Source organism: Dermochelys coriacea, chromosome 8 (genome assembly GCF_009764565.3).
Source record: "Dermochelys coriacea isolate rDerCor1 chromosome 8, rDerCor1.pri.v4, whole genome shotgun sequence".
Taxonomy (NCBI): Eukaryota; Metazoa; Chordata; order Testudines; family Dermochelyidae; genus Dermochelys; species Dermochelys coriacea.
In genome coordinates this window covers 24,660,446-24,682,346 of record NC_050075.1, presented here as the reverse complement: position 1 = coordinate 24,682,346, position 21,901 = coordinate 24,660,446, and the positions used below count along the sequence as shown (strand labels likewise).

General features: G+C 37.8%; 1 protein-coding gene across 2 annotated transcripts in view; it reads right to left on the bottom strand.

Moving 5' to 3' along the window:
- Positions 1-19,772, bottom strand: part of GABRA6 (gamma-aminobutyric acid type A receptor subunit alpha6) — a 31,491-nt gene extending 11,719 nt beyond the window's left edge. For both annotated transcript variants that reach the window (XM_038413137.2, XM_043491053.1), the window contains exons 1-8: positions 19,533-19,772; positions 19,196-19,314; positions 18,571-18,638; positions 16,894-17,114; positions 16,724-16,806; positions 15,385-15,528; positions 14,787-14,939; positions 9,735-9,994 (exon numbers count right to left, since the gene is read on the bottom strand). In XM_038413137.2, coding sequence (XP_038269065.1) covers positions 9,735-9,994; positions 14,787-14,939; positions 15,385-15,528; positions 16,724-16,806; positions 16,894-17,114; positions 18,571-18,638; positions 19,196-19,314; positions 19,533-19,570 — 1,086 coding nt within the window. In that variant the 5' untranslated portion in view covers positions 19,571-19,772. The remainder of the gene's footprint in view (positions 1-9,734; positions 9,995-14,786; positions 14,940-15,384; positions 15,529-16,723; positions 16,807-16,893; positions 17,115-18,570; positions 18,639-19,195; positions 19,315-19,532) is intronic.
- Positions 19,773-21,901: the final 2,129 nt, after the last annotated feature.

Sequence of the window (21,901 nt, the reverse complement as noted above, 5' to 3'; positions counted from 1 at the left end):
TTTCTTTCTATTCCTCCCTTGTTAATGCAAAGATAGGAAATCCCTTTGTATGGTTGAGGGGAGGGGAGGTGGTGATTTTGTCAGTAGGTTTATTAAATCTTTGTTATATTTACGTTGCTGCAAGGGTGGGTTATCTGCAGGTACTTGCTGGAGGTTGTTTATTGGAGGGTGTATTTTTAAGAGTGAAGTATTCCCAGAGCAAGGTGTGGGCAGTTCTTTATTTAGTGTAGCACAAATTTTAAGAAATAAATATCCTTAACCATAGGTGCTGGAACGAGGGGGGGGGGCAGAGAAGCTGCCACATCCCCCTGGCTTGAAGTGGTTTCCATCATATACAGGGTTTACAATTTGATTCAATGGCTCTCAGCACCCTCACTATACAAATTTTTCTAGCACTGCTGTCCCTACATGCTATGAAAGAACATACTCTTCACATCAGATGATGATACAATTGGGGAATTTTTGCCACCACAAAATACAGGAGATTCCTTTTATTTTAACTTCTCCCTTACTTTCAAGGGCCCACCTGTATATCTTCATTTAGCATTGCATTCACAGAATCCTTGATCACAGATTCAAGGTGGAATATATTAATTAGTCCCAATTCTTGGGTCCTGTTGAGCTGTGCTCAGCAGAAGACATAAAAGGAGAGAGACAAGATAGTTTTATGCTCCCAACCCAGACCTAGGCAGTGGCTGGATGGCAACTGGAGCAGTTAAAAGGAGCATCTGATTGCTTTAAGTTATACCTCAATGGCCTATTCCAGCAGCCAGGATACATTATTGCTCCAGCGATTAATGGCCAGTTCCTTGGACATGCCCCATACACTGAGGAACATGAGGTAGAGCTGGTATAACTCTCTGGAGGGGAAACCTCAAATAGCTGCTTAAACCAAATTAAAGATTCCTGTTTGCTACTTAAGCAATGCAAAAGGGGCAGATAGAAGCCTAGGACTTGGTCTGTTGTGTTGCAATGGATTGTCTTTACCAACACTATCATTGTAAGCTATTCTCCAGTTTATAATACAACTTTTTCTCAGCTACCAATGAAGACTACCCAGAGACCCTGGCCAAAGGAACAGCAGCAAGAGGAGGCAACAACCTGTGGCTCTCATTCAAATTAAATTGATAAAGTCTGTGAGTGGAGATGGGGTTCTGTACAGCTAAGCTCTGGGTAGTTGTTACAGTCATTCATTTTCTCTATTTGGATTTTCCCTTTTGAGAGTTTTCTTTGACAAGGAGCATTGAGCTTAGGGTGCAGTGGTGAAATTTGCCAAAACACTAAACAGAAAGAAAATATATGAACTATTACAACTAGCAAGCTATGTTAATCACTGCTTTTATGGGATATAATAAAGCAAACTTATCCAGCGCACCTAAGACAAAATCTCAAACACTGTTAGTTGAGTTGACAAATTGCAAAAGAAACTGGTTTCTTTACATGGCCTCTTTGCTGGCAGTGCAGATTTGTGATGTTGCAGCACAATGAAAAACATTGCCCCATGCCTGCAGTCTGACCCATGCGTGCGGACCTTTGCACGATGACTCAAAACTAAACAGAAGGTGCTGTATGGCATAGAGTAGTAAGGTGCAGTCTAGGACTAACTAAGATCATACAACTAAACTAATTTATACTCTTTGGATGCCCACAAAGCAGCCATGAGTCTATTCCATCCAGATACTGATCTCCCTCAGTTCTCATTGACTTTGCTAGGGTTTTCTTGGCACAACTCAGGAGGCTCTCAGCAAATTGCAGGATCAAGCCCTTACCTCCAGTTAGAAAAGATAGAGCAAATATCGCTTTGGAGTGTATGCAATTCTGTGTTCCAGCCTTCTCTGTTTTTATAGTAATGCTGTGTGTGTATTATTAATTTTGTGTGTATATTTTTCTCTGGATATTTCTAATTAAAAATCACTTTGAAATTATCTATAAATCTGCCTTCCTTTGTACTGTGGATATGTGATTTTGCTGTCAGTGCAGCTTGTAGCATGACACTAAAATGAGCATCTTATGTATGTGCCTGGATACCAACAAACTTTAAAACAATTTGTACTTGTTCTTATTGCTGTCTTCTTTGCTCACTTAAGATTATGTACTTTTCCTGTCAGTACAGTGAAGTAAAAAGAAAATAATGGCAATAAACTCTAAACTTTCAGATAGAAAAATGTGATAGTTCTTATTTCCTTTATAATATACTAGGCTAAGGATACAGAATTTTGATGGCATCACACTGGAATAAAAATGAAATTAGTGCCAAAGCTCAATATGCCTGGACAAGCATTAAAGAAGAAAAAAGCATATCTCCTACTCTTTTCCCCTTTCCTTATTAATATACATATGAATATGTGACATTCCTACCAGTGCTACACAATATAAATGAAATCACTAAATAGTGGCCTTAAATCTTCAAAGATTATTCAAGGGCCTAACTTCCATTATGGGTGTTAGGTACCTGACTATTTTTGAGGATCTGAAGCCTAGACACTATAAAACCTAGATAATAATAATTAATAATTGATTAAGCTTTCTTATTTTTGTTTGTTGACCTAATGGCAAAAGGACTTTAAGGACACTCTTTTAGATCCCAGTAACACAGATATACATTTAAAACCAAAACACCATTGAAATATTAAATCTACTTCCACATTGAGCCAGATTACTGAGCCTTTACTCACACTGGTGAACACTTACTCAATGTAGTCCCAATGAAGTCAACGAGACCAACCTTCTGAGTAAGTCAGTTACTGGTCAGTATAAGAGGTTCACTGTCTGGCCCTCGATTTAATAACCTTCTCTTCAAAGTTCTACATTGCTCCCAACATCTGTTGATTCCATCACCAACATATAAAACAGGTAAGGAATTGGCACAGTTGGGCCCACAGCTGTTACTAACACTATTAACATCTGCAGAAGAAACACAGAACTCCAACATCCCATCTCAGCAGGTAAAAAAGGGCTCTTTTAAAGATTTATGATCTTGCTATATCAATGCAGTTCCATGATACGACACATCAAATGCAGATTGACACTGCAGAGCCTCTGACAAAATATATTTATTTTATGTTATTTATGCTAAATGATTAAAGCCACATTTTGCTCTTAGATACACTGATGCCAACCCAGCAATTTAAATGGAATAATTCTGGAATGGCCCCTGTGGAACTGTGAGCAGAAGCCAGTCTCTCCACTTACTTTGTGAAATCTTTGCAACTTTTATACAAAAAGAAGTGATATTCCTTCATTTCTGTGCAATCATATTTGTTTTGTCCTATTTTAAGATGTGCTGCTGTGACTACTGAGGTCAGACTGCAATACTGTTCAAAAATGTGTAAATGCTAGTGGGGGAAAACCCTCATATCTTGAAATACAAGACATTTAAAATATATTTGTGTTTTATTTCAACTGTCTCTTCTCTCTCCCATCCCTATTGCCCAGCTCTGTAGCTCTAGGAAAGATTTAAGTCATGTGGATCCAAATGATCATCAGTTACGTGCCCTCTCCTTTCAGCCACATCAGGATACTCATTAAACACGTCCAACATATTCTGATTGATGTAATCACAGGGAACTAAATCCTTTATACTGGAAAAACATCAGGCTCCTCTACACTTGAGGAATGTTGCTTAAAGACAGAATAAGAATCCTCTGCTATCTGAGCCATATCACTTTGTGGCTTAGGAAAAAGAGCTGTTTGAAAAAACAAACAGCAAAAAAACTTTCACAAAAATATTTAATTGGAAAGTGTTTTTATTTGTTGTTTTTTCACATTTCATTTGTTTATCAAAATGTCATCAAAAATTCTGACTAGCTGTATAGGAAATAATCCCTGTTAAACTCTGTGACCATCATGCTACAAAAGTTCTTGGATACTGTACAACAAGCACTCATACCAAGTGACTTAGGTCCCTGTCCTTTTTTGTACTGGGGGACCCTGGCTCCCTCTTGAAGTCAATGAGGCACCCAGGGACCCATGCAACACTTTCAGGATCTGAGCCTGCTGAATAAAGAGAGCTGTGAAGAACAAACAATATGATTCATATTTAAAACACAAAAAATTTAAATGGAATACAATCTTAAAGCTGCACTGCTTTCCTATGCTATCGGTACTGAATTTGTTTCTGAAATGCTAATTGTAATTGTAATTATAAAAGCAAATGTAATTACTGTAAGAATAAAAATGGGTTTCCATCAGGGTCCAGATGCATTCTCAGCTTGTTGCTGTCATATTTTGGAGTGGAATGCCCACAGTTTTGTATTTCACACAGAGATCACCTGCAGCTGACAAATACAATGAGCCAAATTCTGCTCTGAGCTAGCTGAGGTAAATTCATAGTGACTCCTTGGCAACCAGTGAAGTCAATCTGGGTTTGTATCACTTCACTGAGAGCAGAATTCAGCCCCCTGTATCTTACAGTCCAAGAACTTAATGGAAGTTTGCAGCAACTCTACTGAGTATGACAAAATAGAATTTGGCCCTGTGCCTTCTCTATTTTTAGATTAGAGGTTTGGTGGAAGATTATGTAATAATATATTAGTAAGAGATTTTGAATAAAAGAGGCATTTAAACAAAATTAACTATCTTAAAGGGTGAGAGGGACACTTCTAATGTATTTTGAATTATTTTTGTAGTAGACAAAATTAGATTTGGAATTGTAAAAAATTGAACATATTCTGAATCCACTTTAACTTGATGGGTTTAAAACTATTCAAGCACCTAAACCTTTCAAATGACTCTGAATTTTCATCAATACTAGATCTTCTCTTTCTGGTCTTGTCTGCTACAATGAAATGTTTGGGTGCAACTATCTCATCTTTACCATACCACCAGTGGAAGTGTTTGTGTAGACAGGGGCATACACACCACCATATCACTTAGACTGGTTGGGGCAGGCTTAGAGAACATATTGGAAAAAATGCTGGTGTCTTATTTACACTGTAACTCACACCATTATTACCACTAATGAAATTGTATTGGTAGCACTGAATGATTCCCAGTCTAACACAGACACAACTCTTTTATATTTTCTGCTCCTGGACTTTTCAGTAACTAGCGCAACCTTAACATTCTCCATCAGCTTTCACTATCTAAGGAATAAGTTCAATAAAGACAAAAGGCAGATAGCACTCTTCCTTCTGACACAAACACTGCTCACTACATTTCTCCTGAAACTCCCAACTGATAAACCCAACTGATAAAACTAAACCCCTGGCAATCACCAAAAAACAAAAGAAAACCCACCATTATAGTGGAAGAAAGGTTTTTTTTACTCTGAGGGAGAAATAATAGAACAGAACAGAAAAGGAGACAAAAAGATCTGAGGGCATAAGAAAATGTGAAGATTTTTAATTAAGGGATTTCTTTTAATCACGTGAACTTGGTGGCTACTTAGGAAGGTGGGGGTTTAGAGAAAAAATTTCCTCTTTAAAACATTGTTGAGGAAGAATAGCACAGGGCCTTGTTAAAAAAAATTCGGAGATACACAGAGGACATCTTAGAGAAGACAGAAAGTCCTACAACAATATTATACAAGGATCTAAAACAAGAAGAAACAGACCTTGAAGAAATCAGAGAGAAAGGGAACTGTAAAAGAAAGCAATGATATGACTTAAAATCAGATAAGGAGTAAGGAACCAAAGCATAAGAACTGAATAAAACACAGAAGGGGCAGGATTCTAGAAAGAGAAGGAAAAAGAGACAAGACAAATAGGAGAGTGATATAGCAGTAGTATACAAAACACAGACACCCTTAATGACATTCTAGATCCTATTAACTCCCCTTGAACCAGGGCTGCCGCCTTACAAGAATTTTTCCCAGCATGCCTTTATGGGGGTCAGCCCTTTAAATCTGACAGAGTCAAGCAGCTGCAGTCCTAAACAAGCCACTTTTGCAACTGCTTGCTACATCTCCTTCTTCTAGTTCGTAAGAACTCTTGATTCTTGTTGTGGTTTGCCTTGGTTTTCCCTTTCCTATTCTGGAGGAGATGGATACATCCTTATGCCAAACCAGCAGGGTGGAAGTGGAACAATATTCTACAGGTATAAAAAGTGACTGCTGACTCTCTAATGATACAAACTCTGAATTTCTGCTTGGGGAGAAGGTCTATGCACTGCTGTTTGCAACCTTTTAAATTTGGAGACTTTTGAATAGGGTTTATATTGTTTGCTTTGTTGGTTTTTGCTTCTTTCCTAGTTCTAGATGCCATGTATTACTTGTAAATAGCTCTGTTAAGGAAAATATTTGTAGACTGTGTTTCTTAGGTATTTTACTACTCACTTGCTGGCTTTTATTGTTAAAACGGTGAAAATAGAGGAACATATTGATTGTACTTACTTCTACACTTGTTTGTGATTTAAACCCTTGAGAGGGAAACTTTACAGAGTGAGAGTTCCAAACTTCTTTGTTTGCTTTATTGATTCCTTCAAGGTCAGACTTTTAGCCTGTGTTCAGATTGGGCTGCAGTGGTATGGAGAATATGTAAATCTCTTGAGTAGCTATAGGAGCCACCAGGCTTTTTAGAATCAAGCGCTGGCATGACTGGGAAAGCAGCTATTGGGAGCAATGTCCTCAGCAGCCGGGCTCTCACTTCCTTTGCTTTGAAGCATCTGTTGCAGAGTCACCCCACAGCAGACTATGCAGAGGAGGGCAAACTGAAAAAAGTTGCTTGCTGTAATAGTTGTGTGAAGATAAACTGGCTGAATATGGGCCCTGTTTTGGGGAAGCTGAAACACCTCTGTGATCTGCACTAGAGCTCAAAAATAGGGTAGTTCCTCTGTGAAAGGCAATGGCTTGTAGCTCCTCTCCCTTATATAGATTTTGCACCATTCTAACTTCACTATAAGAGACAGCAGAATCACACCCAAAACCCTGGATTATACATTTCTGAAACCCAAGATGAGGACTTTGGGAACTGATGAGGAGGCTGAGAATAATGAAAGTGCTGATTGGATTTTGGTATTTGATTGAACAACTGCAACATGAATGTAATGTTCTTTTCACTAGAGACTCTTGAGTTAAAAATGGAAATGTTCTGCTAAACTCTCTGTTCTTTGGGAGCTGAGGATATTCAGCACCTTGCAGGATCAGGCTCATGATGCCTTTGGCAACCATTGCTGCGGGTGGGCCTCCTCTCTGCTACTTCTGGGAACAGCAAATAGGAACTCCATTGGGCAAGTTTTCCTGCCAGGCCTCCTTGAGCCACATTGTCTTATTCAGGTTCCACTGTATGTATCAGCATCTTAAAAAAAAAATGAGGCAAATAAAGAGGAGCTGGATATAATTTTTTTCCTCTGGGATCTCAGAATTTTAATCATTGCAGTACTTACGTAAGTGTTTTACTGGATATACTTTGATGTCTAATGTGTTTGGACTCTAAATTGCGTAAAATTACATTTTTGTCTTCTCCAAGAACACAGGACTTCATGGACCATTATCACATTGTTCTTTTCTCCTCCTTCTGTCCTTTCTGAATTAATTTCATTGTTTATATATAATGGACCCTCTATAGATCATATTATATTTTCTTTAGTATTCTATATATTTGGGTCTTTAAATGGAACAAATGATGAAGAATATTGATTCATTATTCAGGGATTCAGACCCGAAATATCTTTCCAGTTTAGGGTTCTTATTCTAATATAGTGATGTGCTTTCTGTTAATATTTTCTTTTACTGTGTCATGCAAGGTGATCTATTTAACTTAGTATTTTGATATTTGCCTGAGTGATTTCCTGTGAAAAAGCTATATTTGGAAAAAAAGAGGACTAGGGATCTTTTAAAGTGTTCCTAGTCTTTAGATCTGTAGCATTTTCCTTTGTAGCATTAATTTGCTGTTACAATATACAGCCGATTGGATATGTAATGTCCTCAGTCAAATGCTAATATTTCAGTCATAACAACTGAGCCTTTCTCAAATGTCATGACATTTGAAAAAAATTACTTTATCTGAACATTAACAAATATATTATCTGTTTTTATTGTAAGTTTTGATGAGGCAACTTATTATTAAGGGTTCCTTAGAATAATAAAAATGTAAATATTCTACATGCACATCTACATTTACTTTATGCATATTTATTTACAAGTTTCATCAAAATTGAAAATCTACTTTTTCATTATCCATTATTGCAAACTTCTGCAAACTCTATCACACATTACTAGCTTTGTTCAAGTCAGTCTTGCTTGAGTTTTTCACGGAGGTTCTTTAACCTCATTTTACACAATCTGAGCAGGAAAAAAGCATTCATTTTCTGAGTTGTTAATGTGTGATACCGTTTCTTTAACCTTTTCTGAAAGACAAAAGATGTTATGAGAATAATCTGCTTTTTTATTTTTGTCCGTCTTTTCTGGAGTCTCATATTTTTCCCCAATGCTAAAACAAATCTTTACTAAAATACACTGAGGGCTTGTCTAGTTAGTGTGCGGCAAGCTGCAGTATAAACCTAGAGTATGCTAGTTGTCCGTGTACACCCTGCTACCATGCATTAAAAGTTCCCTAGAACTTTACAGGAGTATATTAAAGCACACTAGGGAATGGCATACTAGTGCACTGTAGACTTGCACCCCATCTTGCCACACACTAACTGTTTTTCTAGAAAAGCCCTGAGATTTATGAGCCCAGTTCTTCTGCCACTGATGTTAAGGAAAATGTTTTTTTTATTTCAATGGGGAACAGCAACAGGCTGTACAACTACATCTTTGTTAGTAAATGTACCCTACTACTCATTAAATGGTTTTGGGTACACCTAGCCTATTACAGTTTTAGCTGTACTAAAACATATTTAAATAGAAATGTTTTAGCTAGGGACTCTGAGATTTGAAATGGAGAAGAAGAATGGTTTTGTGGTTAAGGCAGTGGACTGGTATTCAAGAGAACTGGGTTCAGTTGTGCCACCCACTTTCTGGATTACCCTGGGCAAGTCCCTTAATCTTTATGTGCCTCAGTTCCCTATCTGTAAATGGAGATGATGATAATACAGTATTAATTTACCTTGGATTAGTGTTGTGCATATAAATAAACTGAAGTTGGTATAATGGGGGCCGTATCATCACTTAGGGAGACTTGGTAGTGAAAATATTTAAAACCAATTTTCAACCATTTAACATATCTTGCTTTTGATAGGAGAAAGCATTTCTGTCTATCACATGTGCTGAATATTTACCCCTCTTCCTTTAAAACTGTATCTCTGTGTCTTTCTCAAAGCTTCCACCAACACAGCTCTTTATTCGAGTAACAGATGCCAAGTTTATATAAAAGCTAATTCCCCTTCCCCCAGTTGACCCACTTATAGTATGTATATTACAGTGATCCAATAACCATCTAGCCAATGCATGATCTCACTCTTTTTTGAACAGTGCCCTACAAATTCCGCAGTCTTACTATGATGTAGTCCATATACAAGGGATCATTTCCTTGAATCAAAGTACTTATAGCATTGCTTAAAGAAAGTATTTGTGTGTAACATTTGTCTAATGTTGTTTTTCTTTGATTATTTTGCTTTATACAAATCAGAATGACTGAAGAAGAATATCTCCACTTTATACAAACAACTAGAAATGAACTACTTTCACCTTCTGATGTTAGAGCAATAACTTCCTTTACATTTGAATTGATGTGACTCAGTTATGTAATCTGTTCCAGACTAAGATCACTTTAACATTGTTCAATTGTTTTGCATTCACTACTTTGGCTGTCTCTTCCTATATGACGCTTATACTTAGAAAAATGAGCAATTACCGAGACAATCTCGTCCTCTGCCGGTACAGTTGCTGCTGATAGTGCTGCTGATAGTGCTGCTGCCCGGGCTGCCTTCCTCATTGCTCTCTGAGTCTGAAGATTGGTAAAGTAGTTGACAGCTGCAAACTCGATGAGTGCAGAGAAGACAAAGGCAAAGCACACAGCTATGAACCAATCCATGGCAGTAGCATAAGACACCTTGGGCAAAGAGTGGCGTGCACTGATGCTTAAAGTGGTCATTGTTAGAACTGTAGTAATCCCTTTAAAATAACAGAATGAAAATTAAGGTATTAGGATTTTGCTTATATCCATATTGCTTATAAATTGTTATAAATATATGGATTACACTTCCTATTGTTTCATTACTCCTGTTGTTTCATTGCTCCCTATCAGCTGATTAACAGATTGCAAAGTCCTCCTTGTGCTTAAAATAGTTCATATTTGTATATCTAATCATAGTGAATAAGCCACCCTAGAATGTATGCCATATTTAAAATGGTACACAAATGTAAAGTTTAGATACCCAGCTACTGAGTAGGGATTCTTTCTAGAATGATGCTAAACCATGGACATAACATGCCTGGAAGCACCACTTTCTAGAGAAGGTATTTGTAGGAATGACATGAGGACCACACACAGCAATTCCCATATAAGAAGGGAAGAGCTCAGATTTCAAAAACCTATTTTACCTATAGGTTAGTGAGCATCATCTATTGCAGTAATCTAGGTTAAAATACTATAATTTAGTGACATGTAATTCCAGCATCCTTCTCCTCCCCCCACCCACCTTTGAAGTTACATGAGATGGACATAAGATGACATACAGAAATCATGGGAATTCTGCATGAAGACCAGTGGCATGATAGAGCCCTGAGAACTTTTAGATAAAAACAGAAAGTGTCTAAGGAATAGTCACATATGCAGCATTTTTATTTCTTTGTGGAAAAAAATTACTGCCTAATTTGATCAAAGTGTTTGTAAGATTCTCTAAGATATTTCATACATTTATGAGGGCCCCCCAGTTTGCATATTCCTACAGACATGTAGGTGTGGAAAACGCCATAACCTTTAAGGTCCATATTTGTTCCAACAGAACAAATCTGAACCTCTGTCTCTTGACCCACATTATATTTTTCATATCTTATAGCATACATATGCCTGATTAACCTTCTACTCATTCTTCCTATATGAAGTGAGAATAGGGTTGATCACTCACATATTCCCCACAGATGCCTGATAGAACAAAGAGATCTCATGGCATGCAAGTTTCCAAGATCAGTGTTCACTCTTTACTGTGGCAGGTGGGTCTGGGGATAGCATATATTGAAGTAAATAGATTGCAGAACACTGCTTCTCTCCTCCCAGTGGTCAGGAAAGGGTGGGTGGGAAGATAGAAATGTTATGGTATGTTGTATTGATCATCAGTATGCTATGAATGATGCTGAGCAATGAGAATGCAGTGTCATCACATACTGATGTAACATCTCACTGCAGCTTCTGGACTATGTGAGTTGATTATTTTAGGTTCTCTCTGCAACTCTCTCTCAAGCTGCAGCTTGTCAACTATCTGCAGTTGAGTACCACTATTCCAATGTCATAATCTAACATGTTTTTAATAAAATGCAAGTTGAAGATTTTTAAAAAAATAGTATCTCCCATCCCTCAAATCTGGCAGACATTTTTATAACAGAAGTATACATAAGCCTGAGGTATAGTTCAATGCCAAAAGTCCATGTCTCCTCACATATGCACACAGGTGAACTTTTCAAGATTATGTGTGCTGAGATTAGAACATGGTCATGTGCTATTTAGCAATATTTAGTAATGTAATGATGGATTCAGTGTCTGTATAAATACTTATAACTACTGGAATTTAGATATTAGAAATCTGAAAGATTCCTATCAGTGAGGGCTGAATTATTTTAGAAGGTGATTTTCTTGAAATGCTCTGGATTGACAAAATTTGCTTTATCTAGCAGAATGCTAAAATATAGTTGAAAAAAATTGTACAATTGATATTTGCTTATTTTTGGCTGTAATTTTGAATATTTCTCAGTAAGTTTTAAGAGAGATTGGTTAACGTAACTATGTAAAATTCATTTTATTTCACTACTTGCACTATAAAATTTTGCTACAAGAATCTTTCCACATCTGAGATTTTAATGAATATGATAGATCAACAGTCAAATTCTGGCTACCAGTGTGATACAAAAACGAGAAAGGTGATCATATCTATCTGTACATAAAATTTTCCATCCTGAACCTATTAGCTAAAATTCATATAGAGGGGACTCTTTGTGAGGACTCTGAGACAGACATGGCATCTGGATGAAGTGGTGACACCGGGAACAGAGTGGGTGTGAGCTAAAGGATAACTTAGAAATACCCATGTTCTTTATTCCACTCTAGGGCAGGAGTAACACATGTATAGGGAAATACATATTGGGAATGCACGGCCCTTTTTGAGTACATAGCAGTACAAACGAGTACTACTGTACCTGAGATGGTTCTGCCTACCACACTGTTTCTTTTAGAGGTTTCTAGCAAGCAGATCTTTATGACCCCTGCTTCTTCTTTATCTTGGGCTCATAGCATTCCTTATATTTGTAGACTGTAATCTTGCACCCCTTTTTGAGGGATTCAATCTGCTTACAATGTTGTCCCATTTATATAATATTGGAATTGGTTTTAGAAAGCTAGCTTTAATCTCCCATCATTAATTTGTCCTTTCCCCCTCTTTAAACCTTTAATTTGGGGAAATTCAGATGACTTTTCTAGTCAAATTCACTTAGATACTAATTATAACATCTGTGTTTTCCAATGCTATACATAATGGGATGTCAGGCCTTCCATTTTAAACCTCTGATTTGTCACTCGGCCTGAAAATTTGCTCTAGGTAGTAAGGAACAAACCCCACAATCATTTTGTAGGTGTAACTCTCTGGAGTCAAGGCAGTTTTGTCTGAATAAAGACTGCAGATTCAGAGTGTAATGGGGATAAATCCTTCAGTCCTTACTCTGCTGAAACTTTCAATATAGTCATTGGACTGAATGCCCTGAGTAAGGACTGATGGACTTGGTGAGTTTTTTATGCAAGGTGTCAGTCTTGGTATTACTAATTTTCAGCAAAACTGGCAATGGCATTTTCATTTACTGTGTTTTCTAAGAATATTCCTCTGTTCCTAATTCTGTATTTACTCTTCAGCCTGAAATAGCTCATAAGAGCTGTCATTTCAGATGTTTGTAAATATTTTTTTAAAAAAATCAGTCTGAAGACCTATTTACCCAATAGACTCAGCAGTTCCAAATCACCCATTCAGCCTGTCAGGTGAATAGTATACATTTCACCAAATATGCCATGATATGTTTCTGATCATCTGTAACTGTTCCATGAACAACACAGTACTGGGAGTTATTATTATGTATTATGATATCAGATTGTTAGCCCACATTTGTTCTATACACACTGCACTTCAATAGCAATAAAGCACCCTTTAAAAATCTATTATATCAACTCATCCCAGTACATGATTATTCTTTACAGTTCTGTCTGAATGCTTAAGAAAATAAAAATTAATCTCCAAACTTTCAAAAGTGGCCTCTAATTTTGGGTTTCACGTTTTTGTTTTTTAGGGTGCCCAATTGCAGTTGGGATTGTAAGAATGAACAAGCACACACAACTCTATTTCAAGTCAATGAAAGTTGTGTGCGCTTGGCACTTCTAAAAATTGGGCCCAAGGTGTCCATTGGCTCTAACATGCACATAAGTAGCTGTACATATATTAATAGTTCCATTGCAGTTAAGTGAGACCCATAAAAACCAATCCTCCTCTCCCCTGAAGATGGGCAACCAAAATTTTTGAAAATATGACTCTAGATCCTGCAGTCTTAGTATAAAAGGCAAATACAGGAGTTTGGTCTATACAAAGACTACAGGACTGGGCTCCAAGGAACTTACAATAATATACCTAGAGCTGGTTGAAAAATGATATGGGGAAAACGCATTAAAATTTACAATTTTTCTCCATTTTTCACTGTAAATATTTTTGATGAGAATTTTTTGTCCAGCTCTAAGTATACTCCAGTCCTTCTCAACCATCTGGTTGGTGGAAGTTTTGTCTTTGATGCTGATGGGCATGGTACAGGTCCAAAATTAAGAATGAAGTAAACAGAAGAGTCTAACTTACAAAGACATATATATATATATATATATATATATATATATATATATATATATATGAGAGAGGAGGATCCAAAATATACAACTTGATAGTCCACCCATTAACCCAAGTCACTGGAGAGAAGGAGGCCCAGTGTCATGAGAGACAAGCAGAGAAGAGAGCTTGTAATGGGGTTTTTGTTTGCATTTTGTCACTCTTTTAACATAACTTTTCATAGACTTCTCCAATTTAACACTATACATTTACTTTTCATTAATTTTATCGGCAAAACCTTTCTTTGAATCTAAGTATTGGTTTTAACAGAATACAAACCAAGGGAAAACTTCTGTTCTCAAATCTGAATGGTGGATCTTAACTCTGAAATTCTCCATGCACATATGCCTGGAATGTCTATGGACATTACATAGCAGAAACGGTCAAAACTGACTATGTAAATTTTCTGAGAACAGAATTATGTTCCTAATAGGATTTTTTTTAACATTATTGATTTGGTTTCAATATAATTATTTATTTTTGTTCCTTGGGATCCATTAGCTTTTTCTTTCTCTACTTAAAAACAAATTCCCATCACATTATAGTAGCTGTTTAATACTGTGGATTCAACACAACGAATTAATTTAATGGTAAAAATATTAATACCAGCCACAGTTCTTGCTGGAACAGATTCTTTGTTGATCCAAAACACAACTTGAGACAGGACTACAGTCATGGTGCATGGAATATATATCTGAATGAGATAGTAGCCTATTTTCCTTTGCAGATGAAAATAGAGCAGCTGAAGTGAATATTCACCTGCAACAAACAAGCAATGAAAGGTGATGAATAAATGGAATGATGACATGAGCTGTTGCAGAGACTTTAACACAGCATACCAAAAACTGTTCTAGCTGGAACAGACTCCTTATTAATCCAGAAAGACACCTGAGAAAGAATGACTGTCATAATGCAGGGAGTATAAATCTGTATCATGAAGTAGCCCATCTTCCTTTGCAAGTGGAAATAAACTGTCATTATTACGTATTCACCTGTTAGGAGACAAGTATGTCAGCATTATTTTGGCAATATATGAAAGAACATTACTGGAGTAAACTTTGGAATGTCTTAAATTAATATGCTGTGTTTTGAGGAAAGCAGTGGCGAATAATGGGCCTCCTGCTATATGATAAAGTTTAGCTGATCAATAGAAGCTAAAGTGAATCAACTGAGATAAAGGGAAAAGGTGAATCAGTTATTACTTTGATATGTTATTCTGCTACTGAAAAAGCAGTGTTTTTGGAAGTTACATTAAACTTTGCCCACCTATGAGCAATATGTTGAAAATCAGTCTTTTGCAGGAAACAAACAAAACTTTTCAGCAATTTTAGTTAGGGGAAGAAGAGTAAACAGTTAAGAGATAAAAACGAGAGCAATTTAGTTGGTTTCCAATGAGTCTTTTATAATGTGTCAATTCTACATGAGGCGATGTCTTACCTGTGTTAGATTTAATTGTTTCACTAGACACTGTTTGTCCTATAAGATCATACTGGAGGAGACTGGAAGACTCCTGTGGTACTTCTACTGAATATAGAGGTCCTTTTTTCCATGTGTAAATGATTTCACTTTTTGGATAGGCATCTGGGGTATTGTGAAGGAGAGAATCGATAGTATTAATTATATTATAGTAGTCCCCAATGGCCAAAATAAATACGATGGCCCTACTATGGTAGGTGTTGTACAAACAAGGAGACTTGGTTCCTACCATTACAAACTCATTCTAATCTAATTAAAATTCAATTCTAATTAAGATTCAACTCCTGAGCATAACAAACAGGACGGGAGAGGAAGGATGAGGGTAATAGTAATAATAACTTCTCCTTCTCAACCTTCCTCTTCCACCCTGGCTCCCATGTAGCTAGCATCTACACAGGACCCTTTTCTCCCAGTTAGCAACCTAAGAAGGGTAGAAGGCAGTCATGCCCTGGTTGAGAACCTATAACATAGACTAACAACATGCCTCAGCTTGAGGGTTTTGAATTATGTTAAGGTTCTTTTTTTATTCTAATTTTAAAATTCCCTATCAACTCATAATGCATTGTGCTCCCTTAATATTTGTCTTGTTTCCCTCAATAAATAAAAGGTGACTCTGTACTCATGGCCTTTGTATTTGTTTCCCCCCTTTGCTATATAGACTACAACCACCACCCATTTACTTACCATTAAAGGGCCTTATTAATAAACATAAGCTAACACTATGGCTCCCTAGGATGATGGTTCCCCCTTTCTCTGCATAAGCCCCTTCTTGATGTGTACCTCCCCCATGTGGTTCTCTGAGACTGTCAGGGCCCTGAGAGTATCCCATTCACTCTGCTATTGCCCACAGTGGAGGGGTGGTTCCCTCCAGCTGAGGGCAGAAAGTCTGTTGATTGCAAGCGGTCATTTCAGCATATTTCTTCATTCAAAATATACCAGTTTCTTTAATAAATGAGGGCATGTGATGATAATCTTTCTTCGCTGCTTAAAACAAAAGATTTGTTTAAAAGGTACCAGTATAGACTTGGCTGTGTCAGAATAACAAAAAACAATACAATTTATAGCCATGAGCTTGCTATGAGATCCACTAGCTTGGATTCCTCTGACTATGCAAAGTCCTGGTCCTAGTGGTATGCATGAGCAGATTCTGATGTGGAATATGGGCCTATAGTTAGTTAACTCCCATTAAGGACTGCCCTAAGACCCCATTTTCAAGTTCTTAAAGTCACTAACGGGCCCTACATCCTGTTGTTCAAATATGAATATATATTAAAAAATCTGAAACTTTTACAAAACTTACAGCTCCCAAACTTCAATGGACAAGCATGTCCATCCATAGGGAAGTTTACCAGCCGCATGGGACAATCAGCATTAATGGTCAGTCTAAAATACATTAAAATAAATTGTACTCAGTTCCTTCATTAGCTGAAGAAAACAAGTTAAACGGGAAGTAGCACAGTAGCATCTTACCTCATCGTATAGAGAATAGTTCCATTCTGCATAATTCTGAAAAGTTTGTTAGGAGTTGTCATATTATGAGCAATTGACTTTTTTCCATTTCTAAAAAAGGTGTCTGGTGTCCAGATCTTACTGACCATTAAATTGTTCAATCTAAGAATTTCAGTTGGCCCACTAAACTTCAACCTTTCATCAGTCCATGTCTGCCGAAAGAAAACATCCATTGTGTATTCCTACAGGAAAACAAATCAATCATAGGTTGTGGCCAACACTAGTACTGACCTACTATAACTCAGTGGAGGACAACACACATGGTAACCACATTTCATTCACCACTGCTTAATCGTGTTAATCCTATTATCAAGTAGTTGCTAAAAAAAAAAAGTCAGTCTATGAGAAAAATGTTATTTTCTTACTATTTTAATAAAGAGCTGCAAATTAATCATTGAACAGATAATTTGATATGAATACAAAGAAAGTTCATTTTGTTCTCACAAAACATTTATGTATATAATTTATTTATATATATAATACAAATTACTGCAATCATAAGGAGACATAAATGTCTCATTTTATATGCTTTATAATTGCTAAAATAAACTCTCAGTACTTAATGACAGTGAACAAAAAAGACACCCTAAATATCTCTTATGCAAATTATTTTGCATATTTGCTACAAAATCTTATACATATTCATTATAGTGTGATTACACAGCATGTCAAGTTACTTCACAGTACTATTGCAAATTAATGTTTGCAAAAACTTTTTTCTAATGTTCATGTCTAAACTTTTCCAAGTAGGCGTGTCTAAAGTTAGTCTCCTAAATCCATATTTAAGCACCTAAATAAGTTACTCAGAAGCCCAAATATAAACACCTAACAGTAACCACCCAGGTTAGACAATATACAGCCACTGTGACTCATAGCTGGAGAGCGAACACCATTTCTAGAATGAAAATATGCTTCATGATTATTTGGGGAGCATGGAAAATGGTTTAGTTTCAGTGGTTTAAACTCTTGCTATTGGTTTCTATGCACGTTGTTGTAAACGAATAACTGTTATGGGAGTCTGCAGCTACCTGTATTCGGGTGCCACGCCTGATAGCTTCGACTGCTCTACTGAGAAAAGGAAAAGGTTGAGCTTATCAGTCTTCCTGAATTACTCATGTCTTTATTTTACTGTTTCCTAACAGGCAGCCCTGCTGTAAAGCTATGCATTGTGGCACATATGCCTACAATCTTCTTAATGGTGCTTATGCATCTTTAACCAATCCTTCCTTTCATTCAACGCTCAGCAAATCAACACTTGCTCTCGATGCTTTCGCTGGGGAAACAAACTTATTTGCAACACATTCCTCTCAAATTTTCCTTGCAAATGCTGCCTTAATTGCATGACCCGTTAGGTTGACACGATTGTGGAACTAGCTATATGCAACCCAACAGTAAAATGCTCTCTGCTCGGTCCCTCAGAGACAGAGATTGTCAAAAAGATTAAACCTAGTAATCTGCTTTAATGACAGTCCACTCAGATGCCACCGTAATGAATCCTGAAAAACAAGACCAGGGCCAGAGACAAGCGAAGCTCCCGTGCTGGAAAGATCCCACGGTTCGTGTGGCGAGAACGTCGAACAGGGAACTGTGACTGGGGCCCTGGGGTATGTAATTTATAATGACAGGTTTGAGTCTTACCATCTCCACGTCTGACACGGGGCCGAAGCTGGTCACATAGATATCCGTTTTGACTTCTGTAACAGCACCTAGCGGACATTCAAACAAGCTCTGAGCACTGCCAGGGTCCGAAATAAAGAGATGCATGCTGTCGCCAGGATTTCACTCAACCGTGCACATACCTACCCAGCAACTTGTCTAGTGCATGAGCGTCCCCCCCGTTCCCCCCCCCCCCCCGGGGCACAGCAAAGCTGCCGTTGAAGAACTTGTTCCCTAGTGCATTGCAAACCAAACGGTGTGCACGCAGGGACCGGTTTTCACTTTGACCTCCTGCTTCTGGATTTCTAAGCTTTTGTGTAAATCACAAGCAGTTGTTTCTCCTGTAAAGAACTCCATTATGAAGGGGTAATTCAGGTGCAAACTTTCTGCAAACCGCCCGATATCTGTTTGGAAGAGACGCACCTATATGGAAGGGGGGCTCGGGTGGGAGGACACCTTCCACTGGTGTGATTCTCCATAGGAGAAGAGGGTAGGAATCCAGGGCATGGACCTGTTTCCCTATCTCTAAGATCGATTTACTTTTCAACAACAGATAGGACACAAGGGGAGGGGAGAGCTACCGTTAAAGATACTGGGTTTCCTCTACCTCCAAATCCAGGTCGGAGCCTGTTGTCATATCCATCCAACAACTTATCCAGAATTCGGGTGATGTTTTCAGAGTACAGTTTCCCTTCATCAGTCTGGCTCCCCAGCGCCTTGTCTATACTGCAATTAACACACCAACAATGCCATCATCCAGCCACTCCTTCCCTTTCCGTGCAAAGTCAACGGTTGCTTTTCTTTAGCCAGGGCCGTCAGGGAAACACACCAGGAAACGTACACCCCGCCACCCACCCTCTTTCCCCCACTGACTCGACCCCGGGCAGGGGAGTTGGGTTGCTTAGTCTTTGATTGTCTTTAGTATTGCTGAAGAGCTTACTCACCAGATAGCGATGCATACCCAAGAGAACAGCAAAGCCATGCTTCAGCACTGCGGCCAGGACTCCCAGATAGCCTTCTGCCTAGTCAACTGGAGCAAGTTCCAGAGCCCATCTTTTCCGCTCTCCCTGCGGTTTCTGATCTAAAAGTGCAGTGGGGCGGATGGAGTTGTTTGGTTTCTCCCTCTTCTGGTTCTGCACCCTTTTGTGCGTGTGTGTGTTTGATTTCCACACCGAGGTTCAGCCTCGTCTGGCTGTTTCAGTTGGGGAATTAGAGTTTGAAGGGACGGTGCACGGTCGGAGAGCAGTGACAATAATCGAATAAGGCATTAGGGGAGATTAAAAGGAAGAAATCCACTGCTAGTTTTGGCATGGAATTAGCAGGGACCCGTTAGGAAATCTGGAAAAGCGCTGGCATCTTGCTGATAGAGATTATGTTAGAAATGGCCTCAGCTTTTATTATTTTTGTGGTTCACAGAGAGATTATCATGCAGCTTTTGCATCATTAGAACTTAAAAAAAAAATCTACGATTTTCCAGTAGGCTGTTTTCTGACCTTTCCCAACAGATTTAACTGTGACAAGGCCTTTCAACCTATCATAGGGTTTCTTGAAGCCCCCATTAATATGTATATGTTCACCCTTCAAAGCTGGTTTCCTTGTTTAATACTGGTCTTTATTGGGGGGTTGCATGGAACTATTTATACACAGACTTTAAACCAGAGCATTAGGAAACATGCTATTTCTGCCAGGATTGGTGCTATCCCATTTTAAATACTAGTCTTTATGTATCATTGCTAATGTTGTAATGATAGGTATTATTGATTGGATCATTAAGGGTCCTATTCTTCAATAACTGTTAATATAGACAGTTCTAAAGGAAAGTAAGATCAGGCCTATCTTTCAGTGATATTATTACTTCTTCTAAAGCCACTAAATTATATCACTAGCATGCATGCATTTAGCTCTGTTATAAATAAAACAACTAGATGTTGTGTCTCCTAATAGTAATAGGAGGGGAAAACAAGTCAGTTGATCAAAGCAGACTAATTCTTTGTAACATTTTGTTGTTTAAAGTACATTTCCTTCACTGAGGCTGTAAGCAAATATATTTAAGTTCCCATTGATAGACCCAATGCAGTGAGAGTCTATGAGGCTGGTGGAGGTGAATGTTCATGTCACAGTAGAGATCTTTCTTTAATTATATGTAGTCCACCAGTTGATTTGTTTATTAACAAATCCCCCCTTGAAGTTTTGGGTTCAACAAAAAAGGGTAAAAATGCTCTAAACCATATAATTGCTAACAAAATTAATGATCTATTATCATTCAGAGACCTTTTTGCATGAAATTTTGTGAGAAAGGGACTATCTAACCTATTAACATCATAGTAAGTGTATTAAGTATTAAAGAGATTCACTGTATAGAATAGAAAAATCAGAAAAATCAAAGCTACTATGCCATGGGGTTTTATTCCCTCTCAGGATTGCTAATCAGGATGCCAGGCCCACCACTTTGAAATGTCCCCCTATTTCTCTAATACACTTGATTTCGCTGGTGTGTTCTCTACAGCTTTTATGTGCATCCACTCTAGTCAGAACATTAAAACTGCATTTAGCCTTTAAACACCACTAATACCCATTTTTAGCAAACATGCTTCCATTAGTATTAAATATGTAAACACCTCTGTCTTAACAATTTTTTTTGGCTCTGCTGTGAGACTTTGTTATAGTCACTGCAGGGCTACTTATATCCCCTGACTTACATCAGGACCACTTCCTGGAATAATATCTTTTCACCTCTGCATAAGGAAAGAAAGCAGTTGCTCCAAAATAAAAGCAAGAGCACCTCCGTAGATTGTTCACACCCTGAGTGTTCAAACAGAAATCATAAAACCAATTGAACCTTGAGATGATGGCTACAGCACAGGGCATTAATTCTCCAGAAAGGTCTTGTACATATCAACTGAAACTATATCTCACATAAAAATACATAAACCCAATTTTGGCTTTTTCTTTTTTAGTTTATAATAACAGCTACTTCAAGGCAAGGCACTTCCTGGGGATTAATAGTTCTGTGCTGCAGTGCCATTGGCTCCTCCCAGTCACTCATTAATCCCCAGAAATGCCTGCACCTTGTTCTTATTGCTTAAATAGAGCACACATTTTCTTATAAATCAAATTAAGTACTGCAATGTTGTGTTCTCTTCAGTCCAGTTCGAAACAAGGCTTTTAATGCACAAAGTGGAAGCTCAAGGCCACTCAGGGTGGGTCAGGACATGAGTCAGATGAAGGGGAGAATGCTTTCTACAGAAATTGGACATAATTAGTATTCTCGCTTCTTGATCCAACTCTAACTAGTACCAGTAGTCAGGCTGTC